At 37.6% G+C, this 21,066-nt stretch overlaps 1 protein-coding gene across 1 annotated transcript; it reads left to right on the plus strand.

Annotated features, from left to right (window-relative positions):
• Positions 1–5,053: 5,053 nt before the first annotated feature.
• LOC141321149 (uncharacterized) lies at positions 5,054–13,656 on the plus strand. Its single transcript, XM_073833356.1, has 3 exons — positions 5,054–5,452; positions 11,776–12,154; positions 13,638–13,656. Exons 1-3 carry the CDS (start codon positions 5,119–5,121, stop codon positions 13,654–13,656), a joined length of 732 nt encoding a protein of 243 aa, XP_073689457.1. The 5' UTR covers positions 5,054–5,118.
• Positions 13,657–21,066: the final 7,410 nt, after the last annotated feature.

Raw genomic sequence — 21,066 nt, forward strand, 5'->3', positions numbered from 1 at the left:
CCTTAGAAATACTTTATAATGTATTATAAATAGGGGCTTCATAGAAAATGTTACCAAAAATTCTGTGCAGAATTAGGGATGCACCGATATGTATCAGCCGATCACTTGCACGTTTTGTCAGTAAAGCCGGTTCTGTAATCAGCGGTAAATGCCATCAGGTGCGTGATTTCACGTTGAGCCGTATATACTACACACAGCCGTTGTTCACTGAGGAGCTGCGCACATTCACGCTGATAATGAACATTTTTCGAATTTGCGCAGCTCGTCGGTAAACAACGGCTGTGTGTAGTATATACGGCTCAACGTGAAATCACGTACCTGATGGCATTTACCGCTGATTACAGAACCGGCTTTACTGACAAAACGTGCAAGTGATCGGCCGATACATATCGATGCATCCCTATGCAGAATTTAAATGTTTCTTACTAGATCTGGAAGTGCTTTTGCTGCCCCCCCTGCTGAAAAAACCAGCTAAAACCAGCCTAGGCTGGTTGGCTGGTCTTAGCTGGCTTAAGCTGGAAATGGCTGGTTTTAGCTGGTCTCCCAGCCTGGCCAGCCTGGTCAGGCTGGTTTTAGCTGGTGGTTTCCCAACCTGGCCAGGCTGGAAAAATGGCCAAAACCCCTCTAAAACCAGCCTGCCTCCCAGCTTTGACCAGCTAAAACCAGGCTGGTTGACCAGCTAAAACCAGCCAACCAGCCTAGGCTGGTTTTAGCTGTTTTTTTCACCAGGGCCATCTATAATTTAACAGACTGATCTGCTTTAAATGTTGTTTCTATTACAATTAACTAAATCTAAAGCAGCTTGAAACTCAGTATTAATAAAACTTTGAAATAATGTACAACAAACAGTCATTAAAGATGAATGAAGATTAAACACCAACCTCTTTGTTCCTCATGTTTTATTCTCAAATGTTCAGGTTCCTCTTGTTTTATTCTCAAAGGTTCTGGTTCCTCCTGTTTTATTCTCAAAGGTTCTGGTTCCTCCTGTTTTATTCTCAAAGGTTCTGGTTCCTCTTGTTTTATTCTCAAAGGTTCTGGTTCCTCCTGTTTTATTCTCAAAGGTTCTGGTTCCTCCTGTTTTATTCTCAAATGTTCAGGTTCCTCTTGTTTTATTCTCCAGGTTTCTAGTTCACTCATGTTCTCCTCACTCTCCACTTTAATAAACATCTTCACAGCAGCAGATCTCAGATCAGCAGATACTTCTCCAGATATTCCTGCTCGCTTCCAAACCTAGTCACAGCTGTGAAGATGAGAACATTACAGATATTTACTGACTGGATTCAAAAACTGTATTTTTTTCTGTTTACAGAAACTTTCTCACAGGCTGAACTAAAACAGAATCACAACAAAACAACAGAGAGCAGTGCAACCAATCTTCTTCTTCTTAGGTTTAATGGTGTTTGTCAAACAGAAGTGTGTGTGTTAGTGCCACCCGCTGGACTGGAGTGTGAAGCGCCGAAAGAAGGGAAAATATTACGGGGAAATGACTTTGTGCATACACAATGTGCGCTGTTTAAAAAAAAAAAAAAAAAAAAAAACGATCTGCACAAATAAATGAAAATGACTTAAAATTAAGACTCACATCATGGTATTTGATCAGCATCAACAGTCTTTGTCAGTGAATATTAAAGGAGAAAAAAAGAAAAAAATATGCTTTCCTACAATATACAAAAAAGTATTTAACCCACAATGCCCCAACCTCAGTCTACAGTTTAACTGAGTCCCTACAGGATGGACAAGTACAAAAACATTTGTTTCTAACTTTAGATTGAACAGAAAAATGTGTCTACCCTTGATGTCCTTTTGCCATCCTCTCTGCCATTCCTTTATTAAACTTGATGACCTTTTCAGCATCTTTATTGGCTAAAAACCATGGCAACATATTCAGCTGTTACTCCTCATCTTCCCTTTTTAACAGTGAACAGTTCAGTTAATAAATACAAGATACAATATCTGCTTTACAAACTCAATCTCTAGAAGTGCATTCATGTTACATAAGAGTTATGATTTTAGTGAAGTTAAAAGTTTTGAAACCAAAATACCTGCAACATCCAGTTAGAGCTGTATTAAACTCAGGAGAGAAGATCAGGAGACTGAGTGAATCTTCATCAGATCTTGATTGAGATGTTTCTGTGTGTCGCTGCAGTCATCCAGACTGACTAAACACTCAATCGCTGGAGTTTTAGACAGATTTCAGGATCGTCATTAGAAGATAAAATATGCAAAGGATGTAAGCAGTTACAGGGATTTGCCCAGATTTTCAGCGACTCTAATCCAATCAGCAAAACTATAGACTCATTATGACAGAGATCAGGGAAAGTCTCACCTTCAGCCTCTGCATTCATATTTAACTCAGATATTGATCAGAAACAAAGACACCAATTAAAGAAATGAGGCAGAAACATCAACAGCCAATAAAGACAAAAGATGACACCTACAATCATTTCACATTCATATTCACACACTCCTAAAGAGTAATATATTTATCTTAAAATTCAAATGCCAATTATCTTTCTGCTGAGTTTCTATTGCTCTTTCCTGAATGTATTTTGCAGTCATTATTCTTTAGACACATCTGTTTTAAATAACTATCAGCCAAATTCTGTGGTTTCTTTAACCTAAGGTACTAGAACCGTTTGTGTTTGGTATTTTCTAAGTATTTCTGAAAAATTTCAGTCAGGTTTTAAGTCCATTCATAGCACTGAGTCACTCCTGACTCTAATGATTTTACACAACTTGTATCTTGTAAATCATGAAAATCCAAATAATGTAGAATATCAAGATTTAATAAACATGCTCAAATCTAAATAACTTCCATTCATATTTTTCATGAATAGTAATGAAGTACTATGTATACTCACAGTTGACTAAGTTTAGGTATAAATAAAGACATTCATTTTCCTTTATAAAGAAACTTGAAGAATTAGGTTTATATAATCAATATTTGTACTTTCAAATAAGAAATATTTACTTTTTAACACAGGTACATTAAGCAATTTGTTAAGGCAAATGTATGATTGGATATTTATTATTTATTATCATTTCATTGTATCAATCTACGGAGCGGGAAACGAGGAGACGAGGAAACGCAGGAGTGAACTTAAAACAGTCTTTAACGGACAAACTAAAACACAACTCAGGAGTAAAACAGGAAGACATTCACTTGAAGGACGTAAGACATCGGAGGAGAAAACCACAAACAGAACAATATTAAATACTCAACTAAATGAATGAAAGACAAGACACTCCTGAAATCAATGGAAACAGGAACAGGAAAACCAAATATAGGCATTAGAAAACATCAGGGAAAACAAGGACAAGGAGAACATGGAAACAAAAACAAACACAAGGACAGTCCATAGGTGTGACAGTCATTACTGTTAAAGACACAATTATATTGGTTGAAATGAAATTATTGCCTAGGAAATTCAGGAAAAAGGTAAATGTTCAATTTTAAATGAATCTCTTTTGCTTCAGGTGTGTGTGAAAACAAATCTGTGATGCTCTCGATGTTCCTGCCTCTTTAATTGTTGTGATTGTTAATGCTAATGAACACTTGAGTTGTGTGTGAATGTCTTTCGCTGATCTCTGTGATCATTAGTGCTATAGTTAGAGTACAGTATAGAACTGATCACATCCCTTGAATACTGTGTTTAAGCTTGTGATCTGAGAGCTTTGTCTTCATCTGTAAGAACGGCCTCCTGAAATCTGAATAAACTCCAGTGATTGAGTGCTTTAGTCAGTCTGGATGACTGCAGCGACACACAGGACCAGCTCAAACAAGTCTCCTGATCTTCATTTTCCTGCAGGTGTGTTAAAGGTATTTTGTTCTTTAAACATTTAACTTCACTAAAATCATAAAACTAATACAACATGGCATTTTTTCTGATAGATGTACTTCTAGTTAAAGTTTCTAATAAACAGTTTATTGTGTCTTGTATTTATTATCCAAACGTTTCACTGTTAATAAAAGAAGATATGGAGGGAACTGAATGTGTTGGCCTATTTTTTTTTTTTGCCAATTAACGAAAATGAAAAGGTAATAATCAATTCCTTTACACTACAAAATTTTTTATTTAAAACAAAATTGCTTACATAAAAGCTTACAATAACATTACCACTAAAACCTTTGTAACAGTTACACAGCAGCATTAACTAGTTTTATGTGAACTTAATGGTACATCAACATAAAACAAAGTGTTATAAATGTACATTAAAAAAGAGAATAATACATTCACGAAGTTAATAACTTTAGAAAAGCATCATCATATGAGTACGGAATTATATTCTATATACAACATTTCTATGATATATTTGTGATTTTAGAGAGCAGTGCACCAATGATAGGTGGCGACAATGCTCCTAAGGAATTGGTCGCCTTCAAACAAGAAGAAGAAGAAGAAGAAGTGCACCAATGGGACTTTTATTTTGCTCTGGTGACGTGACGTCATAAAGCTGCGCGCTCCTCATCTGTTGTGATTCACCTACAGAAAGGTTTGTGGTTTTAAAGTTTTTAAACCAATGGATATTGTTGCATCAATTAAAGCGTTTTTACAAGCTATGTAAAATAAATCATAACTATTAAATCTAACGTTGTAATGCTTTATTTGCTGTTACTTAAGACGTTAGTAACAGAGAATGTGCATCTCATTTTTCTCTCCATATCGTGAATCAATCGTGTGATGATAAGAAGTGAGAGACTCAGAATCCGAATCATTTGAATCAAATCATTTGTGAAATGATTCAGTGATTCGATTCAGCGGCACGCGGACTACAAACTACAACAACAAACACAAACGAGTGAATCACAACCGAGAATGATTTCAGGAGAGTGTAATATATTAGATATGACATGCAAATCAAAAATAACCTACCTAAATATGAACCTTCTTGGTAATTTTTTATATTTTATACATTTTATAAAGAAGTCTATTAACTCTCTGACTGTCTTACTAATGCACTACTGAACTAGGAGCTGATTGAGACGCACCCAGAGATTTAGTTTTCATTGATTTATTTTTATTTTTATTATTCTCATCTTAAACAGGACAAAGTGTACAAACACAGGAAAAACTCCTGGAGAATCAACAGAGATCCACGTGACACACTATTATAAAGATGGCGTTTATTAAAGAGGAGAGTGAAGACATGAAGATTGAAGAAACATTGAAACATGAAGAAACTGAGGAACAAAGAAAGATGGCGTTTATTAAAGAGGAGACTGAAGACATGAAGATTGAAGAAACATTGAAACATGAAGAAACTGAGGAACAAAGAAAGATGGCGTTTATTAAAGAGGAGACTGAAGACATGAAGATTGAAGAAACATTTAGAGTCAAACATGAAGATACTGAGGAACAAAGAAAGATGGCGTTTATTAAAGAGGAGAGTGAAGACATGAAGATTGAAGAAACATTTAGAGTCAAACATGAAGATACTGAGGAACAAACAGGTTGGTTTTCATTCTCAAAGCTGAATTCACTACAGAAATGCCACACGAGTGTAGAAATGTTAAGACATTTGACAGAAGTGTTGAGATCACATGACAAATACTAACGCTTCCTTCAATATCCTGCATTCACACTGACCATTGGTTTTCAATGCATTATGAGATCATGCATTTAAGTTGTAACAATAATATGGAATTAGCCTAAAAAAATGATATATTTTTCTGTAACATTAAACCCAATATCTGCTTCTAATATTAAAACCATTGATTTCTAGCACAAGGCTAATTATGCAAAAGTATCTAAGAAAATTATTTATGTGAAAGTTATTTGCACAAACCTTGAAATGTAAGTTATCACATTTAGTTACTGCATGCTGACTACATTTAGTCATTTAAAGTGTTTGATAAGCAAATAAAACAGCCAGTGGACACTAAAGCTACATCTAAATTAATCCGGATACAAAATTACATCCATCAATTTAATGTGATAAATACCACAGATACCACATGCTTTTTTTATGTTAAAGCTGATGAAATTGTAATGAGAATATTGCTTGTAAATAAATAACTTGAACAACAAATTATTTTTTTATTTATTATTACATATAACTTTTTACTTTTTTCTTCAAATGGATGATTGATTTAGCTGTCTAAAGGACAAGCGCATATCAAGTCTTAATGTCAAGCTCTGGGGGCTGTTTCAAAAAAGACGCTCAGAAAAGCTGGAATTAAAGTCCAAAACGTGACCTGAAATAATCAAACAAATCTATTGGGGTTAAAGTGGTACCATAAATGACCATTTCATTATATACAATCTCACTCATTTGACCCAGGTTCAGTGAGTCAAGATAATTTGATGTGCACGCTAGGCTTGCCACAATAGACGGTTACTGGTTTTAAGACGCAACACCGGTGACATCACTTTTCCACCCATTTTTTTTAAAGTATTCGTTTTTTTATTAAATATTTATTTGATTTGAATGGAAAATATTATTTTAAATAATTTACTTAAGACGAGAGCATGCAATATAATTAATGCGTCATATTTCATTTATCACGTGAGGAGTTTGCGCTTACATATAATAAAAAGCGTAAAAGTTAAGCATGTTTGGCCGAGCACGGGGCACTCCCCCTGCCCAGGGAGAGGGATGCTGAAAACAAGAGATGATGAAGGTAAGACTGCTTGGCTATTTAAAGGGATTCTCTTGTAGTGCTTGGATACGGAGTGTGATTGCTGATGGTGAATTGGCCGTGTTAATTATCTGTGCGAGGAGTCGAATTTACAGAAAGAGAATGGCGGACGATTTAGTGTCCAAAAGCACCTGTTTGGCAATATTTTGGGTTCAAAGTTTTTTTTTTTTTTTTTGTAGTTTCGTTGTCGTCCATTAAAACAATTGACGCCGAATTGCCAATTCCCGCAAAACTGAAAGTGAAAGTAGGCTATAATACGCACGCATTTATAAGCTATTTAAAAGCAGAAAAAAGAGCAAACCCCCACCCCCACGGTGATACCGGTATTACCGGTGTTGTCACGTGCCGATTAACCGGTGGGGAAATTTCCTCATCGTCACAACCCTAGTGCACGCTTGTTCTTAAAGCAGTCCTTAATGTCGATTATAGATCGATTGATCCACCATGGCAAATATATTTTATACTGTTAAATACATTTGAGATGTTGTTTTCCTCAGGTATTCTGAGGAAAACATACATTTAGCTAAAATATGTGTTGTTGGACATTAACTGTGACATGTATTATTATTAACCGTATTGTAAGTGCATTATTATCTTGGAAGTAAATGTAAATCAAATGTAAGCTGACTGATACAGTCCTAATTATTAGCTCAAATGAGTAAATGTCTGTTCCTCTTCCCAGTTAAAATGTAGTCTGGTTTCTATTATTTCTATTTAAATTTAGTGTTTTAAAAACTAGAGATAGAAGATACAGCTGTTATAAAACCACAGGCTCAATCTGGTTAAAAAGTTTTAACCAGATTGAGCCTGTGTCTCTTTATTTTTTAGGAGTTATTATTGGTAAGATGAAACCATCTTCTTACTGTATGGACATTGTCCCTTCACACTTTTATTTCACACTAAATATTTAGAGAATTATAAATAGCAGTCTCACCTCAGGTGTTGCACCACAGAATTTGAAACATGCAATAGTGGAACCATTGATTAAAAAGGCAAATTTGGACCTGTATCAAAACTGCCATTTCTTCCCAAAGTGTTAGAGAAGGTTGTATTAATACAACTGCTGTCTTTTCTATATTTACATGGGGTTCAGGAAGTGCTCCAGTCAGGTTTTAAATCCTTGTAAAAGTTTTTACTGACCTGTTATTAGCTACTGCCTTTGGTAATTATGCTTTCCTCTTGCTTTTAGATCTTACAGCGGCATTTGACACTGTAGACCACAATATCTTGGTTTCTCAATTAGAAAATTGCATTGGTTTTAAGGGTACTGCGTAGGAATGGTGTCCTCTTCAGCGTCATTCTCATGTGGAGTTCCTCAAGGTCCATTCTTGGGCCTGTTCTGTTCTCTATATATTTGCTTCCTGTAGGGTCCATCTGTAGGAAGTCTGGCATCTCGTTTCATTTTTATGTAGATGATTCTCAGCTTTATCTGCCTTTGAAAAGGAAAGATGCAAGGTCGAAAGGACCATTGTTGGACTGTTTTCAAGAAATTTAAGCCTGGTTGAAATCTTTTTTAAAGTTTAATGAAGAAAAGAAAAGTTGTGGTATTTGGATCTAGAGGTGCTTGTGACTCTTCTCAGTTGGATCTTGGTGTTTTAAGATTATATGTGAAGCCCAATGTTAAAAATGTGGGTGTTATTATGGAGTGAAAACTGGGTATACAGGTTAATTCAGTAATTAAAGCTAGTTGTTTTCAGTTGAGGAAATTATCCAAAGTGAAGTCTTTTCTATCTTTAAGTGACTTAGAAAAAGTTATACATATGTTTAGATATTAACCAGGCTTCTCTCACACATTTGCAGTTGGTACAGAATGCTGCTGCTGGTATGTTGACAGGAACACAAATGAGAACATATTACACCAATTCTGGCACCTCTCCATTGGTTTCCTGTTCATGTTATAATGGATTTTAATTGATTTTGGTTTTATTGTTTAAATCACTAAATGGACTAGCATATTCTGACTTAATACAGCTATACACTCCAACAAGAGCATTTAGATCCACTGAGCATTTACTTTTGTTTCTTCCTCACATGAGGTTACAAACCGGGGGACCTAGTCTTAAAACTCATTTTTACTCGTTGGCTTTTAACAAAGTATGAGAGTTAAGTTTTTATGATTGTGTTGGACTCTTGTCTGTTTTACAGTGGTGTGAAAAAGTGTTGGCCCCCTTCCTGATTATTAAAATTTTTTAAAGTTTGTTACACTTTAATATTTCAGGTCATCAAACAACTTTAAATATTAATCAAAGATAACACAAGACGCAGTTTATTATATCGCAAATATTGCGATGCGATTTTCGATTTTTGCGTTCAATACTATTAAGTGCATAAAACAAAAATTATGAATAAAATATGTTGTTACTTTTACGACACAGAGGGTAAAAAAAACTAGAGGTCGACCGATATTGGTTTTTACCGATACCGATAGCTAGGTTGGACCACACTGGCCGATACCGATTAATTAACCGATAGTTTTTGAAAATGGATACTGAAAGGAAACTAAAATAGTGCTCTATTAGTTTTTTAAAAAGTACAAAACCATACTTTCACCCTGCAGCCCAAGACCAGTTGCCCACTGAAGCTAAGCAGGGCTGAGCCTGGTCAGTACCTGGATGGGAGACCTCCTGGGAAAACTAGGTTGCTGTTGGAAGAGGTGTTAGTGAGGCCAGCAGGGGGTGCTCACCCTGTGGTCTATGTGGGTCCTAATGCCCCAGTATAGTGACGGGGACACTATACTGTAAAAGGCACCGTCCTTCGGATGAGACGTTAAACCGAGGTCCTGACTCTCTGTGGTCATTAAAAATCCCATGGCACTTCTCGTAAAAGAGTAGGGGTGTAACCCTGGTGTCCTGGCCAAATTCCCTCCACTGGCCCTAGTCAATCATGGCCTCCTAATAATCCCCATTCATTGAATTGGCTCCACCTGTAGCTGGTGTGTGGTGAGCGCACTGGCGCCGTTGTACTTTGGCTGCCGACGCATCATCCAAGTGGATGCTGCACACTGGTGATGGTTGAGGAGAGATCCCCTATATGATTGTTAAGCGCTTTGGGTGTACGGCAATACACAATGAAAGCGCTATATAAATGCATCATTCATTCATTCATTCATTCATACTTTGTAAATTAATAAAAATATTAATATGAATTATATATTGATCATTAAAGTTATTTTATAGTTCATTAATGTTAAGAAAATAAATCTTTACATTTTAACAATATGTAAAATAGCAGTTTCTATGCTTTTTGTTTACATTTGTAATCTCTGTATGTCAGTACTGCCATCTTAAAATTAAGGTTCAATTTAATTAGATTTTATATTAAATTTAATTCGTGCAGAATTCACTTTATTTATTTTTTTTATATATAAGCAGGCTACTTTTTAAAACAATAGACAGTAACATATGACAGTGGCTGCTTTAACAGGCTTCAATGAATGCACAGATCTATTTCGATATATCAGATGTTTTGTCCTGCTCTTTAAACAAGTTTCATATAAAAGTATTAGAAAATGCAAGTGCATTTAACCGCATCTGCAATTGAGCTTTTTAGGATGAACAAACACAAAGAGAAAGTGAAAGTCTGTCAGTGCGTGAGTTTTGTGCATTTAATAGTACTAGTACTGCATTACAACCGGCAGAAATGAAGGCATATCTAAAGTAAAACACTACGGGTGGATGCACACACTGTCAAACAATCCGCACATGTCTCATAGTGCAAACTCTGTGCAATGAAGCCCGCCGTGTCTCTAGCAAGCACACGTGCCATATGCGGGAAAAAACACAAGCTCGTTGAAAAGAGGATTGCGATGCATCGGAGAATCCATTTTTCACCCACCCTTAATGAAACCGAGCAAAAGTGCAGCGCTTCGTTGTGCGGACAACTGGCAGCGCAGGTATCACACACACACAGGATGCGTCGCGTGTAGTTCAAGGGGACGTCTAAAGGGGGAGTTTATTTAATCACCAAACCGGCAAATGTTTACTTAAAGAATTATCAAAAAAGCGGCAAAGATTAGTTTAAAGAGATCAAACGAAACGAGAAAGGGTGATATATATTGTTGTAGCCATTTAAGATTTTTTTTCTGTTTTACATTGTTTAAATATTATTTGTTTATTACGAAAGAAGTTTTTCCTTGTCTCTCTCTAAATTTGTTGCATTTTATTCCCTATAGGAGACAAAAATGGTACAGAAACATTAAGATCAGTCTGTGTATAGATATATGTAGATCCTAAACTCTGTCATTAAATTTCCTAGATTTTTTTTATTATTAATTGTATAATGGCCAGCCTAATCTCTGTAGAGTACTGTAACGTTCCCAGTTACTTTGCACTGGTCAGGCTACGAGAATTTAAAAAGGGGGAATCATCTTCTTTGCAAATATCAAACTGGTCTTATGTGAAAGAGGTAAATTGCCAAATAAATACATCCAAACACAACATTGATGTTTCTTTCTGCATGTTTTCAATCAATATATTGGTCAGACACAACTCTTCAAATAGTGCAAAACACCTACATTCAAATACAATTCCACAAATTTACCGTGCATATAAGTACATGTGTGAGAAGAATGGATATGGTCCACAGAGTCCAAAACAGGTTGAGATCATAAGCAGTCCTTGAAGCGAAAGTAACCAATCCTATCTGCATATGAGAAAATGACAAGCTGATGTCCTAAACTTGAATGTCCAGTCTGCACCAAGGACCCTCAGATATATGCCAAATAATTGGCTTCAGCAGTACAATTGTCCATCGGTGGTAGTCACAGTATTTGAGCAAGAACTACGCCATTAACCATCCTCTACAAGAGAGAACACAGAATAACTAATTAAACTCAATTAAGAAAAAACACAGTAAGAACAAACAGAACCTATCACTTACTCTACTACTTCCTGTTTTAGCTAGTACAGATTGAGCTACACGTTTCCCTCTAGTGGCAAGTATGAACATGTCAAACAGAAGACTCTGACAAAACCTGTGACAGACAGTGACTGTTACAGTACTGGCTGAGAAGGATCAGGTTTGGACACCCTGGTATAGGCTCTAGAATACATGCTTTACATATCTACATGTTTTGATGTTAATTGTTTTGTGCCACTAAACTGGGGTTAACTTTTATTCCTTTTTTTCCACCTTAGACCTAACAGTGCTGAAAGAGGAGAGAGAAGATCTGAATGAATCTGAAGAGAAAGATCAGGTTTTTTGTTCCTTACAGACTGAAAAGACTTCTAAACAAAAAAGAGCTCAAACTACAGGAACTAGGAGTTATTTTTCTTGCGTTCAGTGTGGAAAAAATTTCACTCAAAAAGGAAGCCTTAAAACGCATATGAGTATTCACACTGGAGAGAAGCCGTACACTTGCCAACAGTGTGGAAAGAGTTTCATCCTAAAAGGACACCTTAACAGACACATGATGATTCACATTGGAGAGAAGCCTCTTACCTGCCAACAGTGTGGAAAGAGTTTCATCCTAAAAGGATGCCTTAACAGACACATAAGACTTCACACTGGAGAGAAGCCTTACACATCCAAACAGTGTAGAAAGAGTTTCACTCTAAGTGGAAACCTTGAAGTCCACCAAAAAATTCACACCATGGAGAGCCCTTTTACCTGCCAACAGTGTGGAAAGATTTTCACTTCAAAAGGAAGCCTTAACAGACACATGATAATTCACACTGGAGAGAAGCCTTACACATGCTCTCAATGTGGAAAGAGTTTCGCTCAAAGTGGAAACCTTAAAGTCCACCAGAAAACTCACACCATGGAGAGCCCTTTTACCTGCCAGTGGTGTGAAAAGAGTTTCAATGAAAAAGGAAGCCTTAACTGACACATGACGATTCACACTGGAGAGAAGCCTTACTCATGCAAACTGTGTGGAAAGAGTTTCATTGAAAAAGGAGCCCTTAAAAGGCACATGTTTGTTCATACTGGAGAGAAGCCTCACACATGCAAACAGTGTGGGAAAAGTTTTAGTCTAAAAGGAAGCCTTGAAAGGCACATGAAAATTCATAATAGAGAGAAGCCCAACAGATCCCCTTAGTGTAGAGTGAATTTAAAACAAAATGTATAGAATGGAACCTTCTCATTCAAATTTAAAGCATTATGTTTTGTCCATAGTACACTTTAAGCTCAGTCCAACACAATATAGCTTGTTGACACGGTAATGCATAAAAGAGTAAGGAATAATATGGATGTGTTTGCTCTGTTTACAATGTAAAAACTTCACATTTGTATCATGAATTGAAAAGAGATCTCACAGAAGGTGCAGATTTTGGTTGAAGCACATTAAAGGACATTGTTAGCATTTTTAACATCACCGTTTCGGGTTACAACTACAACCCTTGTTCCCTGAGAAAGGGAAGGAGAGACGAGGACATATAGAGGAAGGCTCCTCCCTCCGTCATCTCCATCTTGGACTCTGTTAATCATTTTCCTCCTGGATGTCCATTCTCCTCCTCCTGTTGTTCCATCAGTGCAAGAATGCGCCTTCCAGAAGGGGGATGATATGCCAGGAATATGGACCTGTTTTTGTTTCTGTGTGCCCTTTTTTGGTTGCGTTCCTTTCCTTTAGTCCAGTTAGTCATTCTGTGCACCCGTGTTCCCCAATTACCCCATAAATTAAAATCAAAGTCTGTGCATTCTGTCTCTGTTGGGTCTCTATCGTAAAATACGTCTGTCTTCCCTATTTCCTTGTGTGGCTTACCCTGTGTCTTTGAACTTTAATAAACTCTGTTCCTTTGATCTACGTTTCCGTCGTTCCTCCCAGCACAGTATCGTGACATCAGTGTTCAAGTATTGGAGCAATTTTATTAATCACTGTCACACCCCCTGTCAGTAGTGATAATGGACTACCGCCTGTCATGAAATATTGATGGCTTTGACCTTTTGACCCCCCCCCCCCCACACCCCTTTCCCACGGTGCCCACCCACGTAGAGCATGACCTTGTGTTTGATCTTGACCTTGTGAACTCTACTGACCTTGTTTTGCTGGATTGAGCAGGTGCAATGTCAACGGATGATAGGTTTATGGGTTGTTGAGAGGATTTACGAGACGCTTACCAGGTGCGGGATTAACTTCTGACAGGTTTATGGTTGTTGCAGCAAATTTACGATACACTTACCAGGTGCGGGATTAACTTCTGAGGGTTTTATGGGTTGTTGCGTGACCATCCGGTGTTTGATGTCATCCGGTTAGAGAATTATAGCCTGTTTGCGTGACCATCCGGTGGTGTTCATCATTAGGGTGAAGGAAATACAGTAGCTGTGCGTGACCGTCCGGTGTTGGGTGAGGAATGAAGCTTTGAAGAATGTTTCGGCGATTTTACGGTCTAGCCCCACATCCGTGTTGTATCGCAGGGTGTCAGGTTGCATTCAGCAAAGATAAATAGGGCTTCCCCATCATATCTGCGGATCATCTGAGCTTTGAAATACATAGACATGGACGCGATACACTCACCTAAAACTCCTGAGAGGGAAGGGGACAAAGAGGCGATGGAAGACCTGACTAGGGCCCCGAGAAAACCGTACAACAACAACAACTATAAAATGAGTACCAATTATAAAGTATAAATATATATATTTAAAATAATAAAATGATGATAAAAAATAATAGTAATAATACTACAAATGAAATTCCTATCATTTAATCATTAAATCCCTCACCTTTTTACAGTCTAGGGTGAAAAATAAAAGTCTGCGTGCGTGAGGCTCTCATAGGCTCTCCTCAGCATTGCTCTCATTGCAGATCTCCCCGTGCGTGCTTCATGAGCTCGCGTTACACAACAGACCATTTGAACTTCTTATATGTAAAAGTGACCATACATGTATTGGCTGTATATAAAATACAGCTCTATTTGAGCTGGTCGTCTGTGTCTCACACCCATTCATGTCATTTTTGCAGAGGATCCAAATTACTTCTCACAGTAGCTACATCTGTTTGAAGAAATCTGTGGATCGGATTACTGTGTGAAAGAGAGGGTTTGCAAACATTTTAAAAGTAAACACTTTTTTTTCATAGTTACTTTTAATAAACATAATGCAACTTATTCCTCTTGGCTTGCGCTTATATTTTAGCTGAACCATAATTTATTTCACATCAAACACAAAGTTTCTTATTTTATCCATAACCGCACGATGAAATATATCAACAAAGTATTTAATGTTTTAAAAATATAAATGATAACACTTATTGTTGTTGTTTATTGTTTTTATTAGGATCCCCATTAGCGGCCCATTTAATGGCAGCTAGTCTTCCTGGGGTCCTCTTTAAAATATTCACAGCATAAAATTACACAGAACAGTAACAACACAAATTACAATCAAGAAAGTTCAAACATTCCAATTACATTTAAAATATTACCAGGTGAAAGAACATGAAAACTTCCAGCTTTCACAAGGTCATTTGCAACAGTTCTTGGGTTACTGTCCTCTTAAATTTGTATTTGTTCTGAACTCTGCGTGATGATACAGAGAGTCGATTCCAGATAGATATTGCTCTATAAAGTGATGTGCGTTTCAAAGAATTTGTCCTGGGAAGCGGAAGTTTTATGTCACCACCTAGTGCCTGCCTGGTGAGATATAAGTGTCCACTTCCAACAAAAACAAGCTGCTCAGAGAGAAACTGTGGCTGTTTCGTAAATACTGCATTCCATATTGTTACAGTTAATCGCAGTTTGATTTTGTCATCAACTGTGAGCCAAGAGAGGCTTGCATGCATCAGGGCCACGTTAGTCTTAAAAGAGCACTGAAGGACAGTCCTCGCTGCCCTATTTTGTGCCACTTGAAGCTTATGAAGGTCTTTTTTTGATGCAGACGACCATATGATTGGACAGTTTTCTAAATGGCACAGAACAAGAGACTGGACAACCTGTTTAGCAATGGACATAGGAATGGAACACTTGGGCCCAACAGTATAGCTTAATCATGTACAAAAACACACATCCAGTCCTCCAAGTCGTATTCTCTTCTATATAAAAGAAATGAATATAAACGATGTGATCACACGTGATATAAAACAAAGAAAAACATTTACACTAGTTTTTAGGTAGCGGTAAGTATTGTGATGGGGACCCAGCAACGGCAAAATAAGTACAGGGAAAAATGTCTTTAAGCAGACCAAACCATAAGGATTATACCTGGACATGTCAGCGGGCCTGGACATGTCAATTTGAAACTGTATAAATCCCTTAACCCACCCAATCACAGTAAACTTTCTCCATTTCTGTATTTTTTTAATAAATATTATTTACTATATTTTTATAAAGCTTTTGTACTGTACAAAGTGAACACCTACCCATCACACAAAAAGTTCAACACACTTCCATTTGTAATTAAATATTGTAAGTCATTTAAATTATTATAGTAGGACTCAAGACATTTCATCATAAATCACATTTATGTTGTTATATCAATGTAATGTCCAAATCAGTAAACAAATGTGTGATATAAACATTTCAACCTAAAAAGTACGGAGCCCCTTACGTCACCTGTTGAAGAAAAATAATTAATCCGTGGGGAAGGTTTTGCAATTCGTTCCCTCAGTTTATAAACCGTACTCACAAATTCTTAAACTGTTCCCTCGGTTTAACAATTCATGCCCACGGATTAACAAACCGTGCCCACGAATTTCCAATCCGTGCGCTCAGATTTTGTAAACCGTACGCTCGGATTTTGAATCCGTAGCCACAAAATCATAATCCGTGCGCACGCTTTCGCAATCCCTTCCCAGTTTGTTAACTGCTCTCACGGATTTGTGATTATGATAAGCTTTTCGCCCAGAGTTAGATGCATGCTGCACTATTAATGTTATTATTTAATAAGGCCTATTATTACATTGCATTTAGTTTGAGAGCAAAGGAATGGTAACATCACCTGTACATTATTTGTTTTGTATTGCTTTTTACCTTCTCCTCTCCAAAACTCGTTTTTTTTTTAATTCAGGTAATTTTATATTTTGAAAAATATTATATAAAACAAAGCCGTTTGAACAGCGCTCTTCACTTATTATTTTATGTTGGTACCATGACCGCACTTACAAAACAGGCTTCTTTTAAGCGTTTATTTTACATTAATAACCAATAGGATAAAACACATGGTGTTTTGGCAGCTAATCTATTGGTGATTAATATAAAATAAAGCTAAAAACTCTGTTTTGTCAGTGTTGCATATTCTCATATAGCCTACTGAGAAATAAAGTTTAATAAATGCAAAACAATGCATCCAGCACTTAAACAGGTGTCCTGGTTGAATTTGGGGGCGGGGCCACAAATCCGTGAGAGCAGTTTACAAACTGTGGGAACGGATTGCGAAAGCGTGCACACGGATTATGAATTTGTGGGTACGGATTCAAAATTCGAGGGTACGGTTTACAAAATCTGAGCGCACGGATTGGAAATTCGTGGGCACGATTTGTTAATCCGTGGGCACAAATTGTTAAACCGAGGGAACAGTTTAAGAATTCGTGAGTACGGTTTATAAACTGAGGGAACGAATTGCAAAACCGTCCCCACGGATTAATTATTTTTCTTCTACAGGTGACGTAAGGGGCTCCGTAAAAAAGTGATTCAAGCAAAAGACAAAATAAAAACATGAAAATTATTCTCACAAAAATGTTTGCTTTCTCAAAACACAAACATGTACGATCACGCTTGCGTGCGTATAATTGTAGCGCAATTTGTGCTGAATAAAGTATAATCATAAACATAAATATGTTTTAAGGTGCTGGAAACACACAAATGTCAGGGTAGGACAAAACATCAGTAGAGTTACCAAAGCCCCTCAGACCCCAGAGGGTTAAAAAAGATGGTAATACATATATAATTATACAAGGCATCAAAGTAACAAACATGTCACTATAGCAAAACAAATCATACATCTTAAACATGTATTCAACATTTAAGTTTATTGAACACATAGCTCACTTTTTTAAAGATGATCTTCATGTTTATAAAAATAACCTTTACAATACTTTTAGACAATCATAAATATAAAACATAGTAACAAATGTTACTAGAGCAAAACAAATCATTATACAACGTTCATTTTATATTTTTAAGTTTATTGAAGTTATAAATCATCAAAGTAACAAACATGTAACTAAAGCTAAACAAATAATTCATTGTACATCTCAAACAAGTTTTCAACATTTAAGTTTATTGAAATTATAAAACATTTGATTCACTTATTTTAAGACGATCTCCATGTTTATTAAAATTAACATTCACAATACTTTCAGGTGATCATAAATATAAAACATTGAAACAAACATGTTACTACAGCTAAACAAATCATTCACCGTACATCTTAAAGTGCCCCTATTATGCCTTTTCAAATATGATATTTCATGTAGTGTGTCATGTAGCTGTATGTGAACATAAACTATCTGCAAAGTTGTGACGCCGACAGTGCACTATAAATAAAGTTTTTGTCTATCAAAAAAAAGAGTCGGCTCACATTCGCCTAAACGAGTCGTCAGCAATTCGAATCTTTTTTCTGTAACGGCCACACGTCACGAGCTACACATTTGCGTAATGTCCGCCCACATTCAATTTCGCGAACAACTTGCCCGCCCACAAACAGCAGGCCTACCATTTTCACGTGGATTACATCATGTCAAGAAGACGCCCTGCGCTGTGACAGCCTGTGAGAGTGAATTTGTTTTATATGCCCTTCCGAAAGATGAAACTATCAGTGGTTAACATTAATTTTTTCAACACCTCAGCAGTCCAATGCCAATCTTGTGTTGTGTTCGCGTCATTTTACTGATGACTGCTTTTCTAATCTTGGGGAGTAACGTTACAACGTGAGATTCACCAAACGCTTGGTTTTAAAAAATGGATCAGTGCCCAGTTTATTTGGACCGGCTTGCTCCTCTGAACTTCTACCTGTAAGTATGATTAATAATTGTATTTTCTAGCGATCGTTCAAAATACGTCTTTGTGTACGTTATGGTGTGTAACAACCCCGCACATGTCTTGGTAAGCGGCTAACTTGCGTTTCTGTAGTTCTGTTGTTCAGCTGTGAGTGCAATGTAGTCTAAAAAGTCTTGTGATTGATGCAGCTTGACTGTCTGTCTGCCTTATTAGTTTAAGTAATGATAATGATAAACGATGGCTTAGCGCAGTGTTATGGATTGTACAGTGTTGAAGTTCACAACGTAGAGGTGTGCCCGGTTCGCTTACAAAAGCAAATTGCAAACACTGTCCACAGTTAACATATGACAACCACTGAGAAACGTCCTGCTCCGGTCGTGCTTGCAAAACAGTTTCTTGTCGATGTGACACTTCAACCGTTTCATCGTCAGACTCCGGCTCGAATTGATAGGGTAAAATCGAGGCTATCTTTTCTATGCATTAACAGGTCTCCGCAGCTGTCATTCAGTTATGCCAATGGGGGTTTCGGTTTGCGCTGTAGCGGTAGACCAATCCAAAAGGACTGCACCATCTGACCAATCACAGCAGTGAGTGCTCACTGAAAGGAGGGGTTTAGAGAGACTGAATCTTCGAACTGCTTCAAACGAGTCGTTTACGAATCATTTAGAAACGGGGTAAAAATAAATCTAATTTTGGAGAAAACTAAAGTGTTTTTTGAACTTGCATACATGTAAACCTGTTTTAAGAGACTATTACAACAATATTAACTACCTTTAAAATGGCATAATAGGGGCACTTTAAACATCTTAAACAGGTATTCATCATTTTATTTAGGTTTTTGAACTTATAAAACACATCGTGCACTTCTTTTAAAGATGACAAAAAACATCTCCATGGCTTTTATAAAATTTATAAAAATCATAAAAATGGCTTACATTATGTTCTTCGAACACTGAAATCCATTCTGTGAATGAAATATTTGCAAAAATGTTTAAGTTGGAATATAAATAAAACTCTTTGGTCCTCCCAGGGATAAACTCCAATGTGAAACTGATGCTCCAGACCCCTCAAACAGACTGATAAGTGATGGTGATCAGTAAACCAGATGTTCTCCTTGAAAAGGAGTTTCGCTACACATAATGTCCGGTGGTTCTTGCTTAAATTTCAACTATAGAATATTTTGTATTCGATTTATTTCACACCATTCGCTTTAGATTCCTAAAGTTTCTTATTTTAATCATAATCATCAATGTCTATTCCCCTCACACACACTCCTTTTTGAGTTGTATCTTTTAGAAAATGTAATGGTTATTTTCCATTACAGGATCGTCACTTCCTGTTTGTCCTAGCGCGCACCTTGAGTTGAAGCTCCGTCGAGTCAAATTACAATTTTCTATTTTTAAACCTGAAAACAATTCTATACACCATCATTTTTGTTTTTAACAAAACATGTGAATATACCCGTCGTGTGGTACAACAAAAACAATTGGAACGCCTTGTTATCACTGGTTTTTATTTTTGTTTTCCCGAGTCTGCTACTAAGCTAGCTTATAACCGTTTAGCTTTGCCAGTGTGGTCGCGGCTAATCTTGCATACATTTGTTTATTCTCTAATCACAAACACTTTAACTGCTTACTCACTGTTACTTGCTTTAATGGCGAATTTGTGTCTACCTTTGAGTGCAGGTGAAGACACGTTCGAGCTGCACTCGGTTCTGATGGAGCTGGAGGCAGTGGAGAAGCAGATCCAGGAGCTTCAGGCGAGACAGATTGAGCTGCGAATCCGAAAGGATTTACTCGAATCTTTCCGGGTAAGTGTACAGCTCGATCCTAACACTCCCATAACCTCTACTCCGTGTGATTCTCTGCTCAGATCCGCCGCACCCAGGACGCGATCCTCCCAGATGTCGTTCACTCCGGCGTCGGGACACCACGGACCCTGGGTGCAGCAGCAGAGGAAAGTGCGAGCCAGACCCCGAGCCAGGACCTCTCCCCCTCCGCAGCCCCCGGTCTTCGAGATCTCCACCCGGAACCGCTTCGCTCCCCTCCGCGAGACGGAACACGACGCTGTGATCGTTGGAGACTCCATCGTCCGGTACGTTCGTGCTAACTTAGCTAACGGTAAAGTGCACACTTGTTGTCTCCCAGATGCTCGCATTCTTGATGTCTCTTCACAGATACCTGCCATCCTGAAGGACGATGTGAGCGTCGGTGCAAGCGTCCTGCACGCTGGGGTGAACGACGTCAAAGTGCGGCAGACGGAGGTCCTGAAGAGGGATTTCGCGAGCCTGATCGAGACGGTACGCAGCACAGCGCCCGCGACGAGAATCATCGTGTCAGGACTGCTTCCCACGTATCGACGTGGACACGAAAGGTTCAGTAGACTTTTTGGCTGTTGTCATGGTGTAAGAACAGAAACTGCTCTTTGTTAATAATTGGAATCTTTTCTGGGAGCACCCTAGGCTTTACCGCGCTGATGGCCTGCACCCCAGCAGAGTCGGAGCAGAACTCCTGTCGGACAACATCTCCAGGACGCTGCGCTCCATTTGACTAGTAAGCA

Source organism: Garra rufa, chromosome 1, assembly GCF_049309525.1.
Source record: "Garra rufa chromosome 1, GarRuf1.0, whole genome shotgun sequence".
Taxonomy (NCBI): Eukaryota; Metazoa; Chordata; class Actinopteri; order Cypriniformes; family Cyprinidae; genus Garra; species Garra rufa.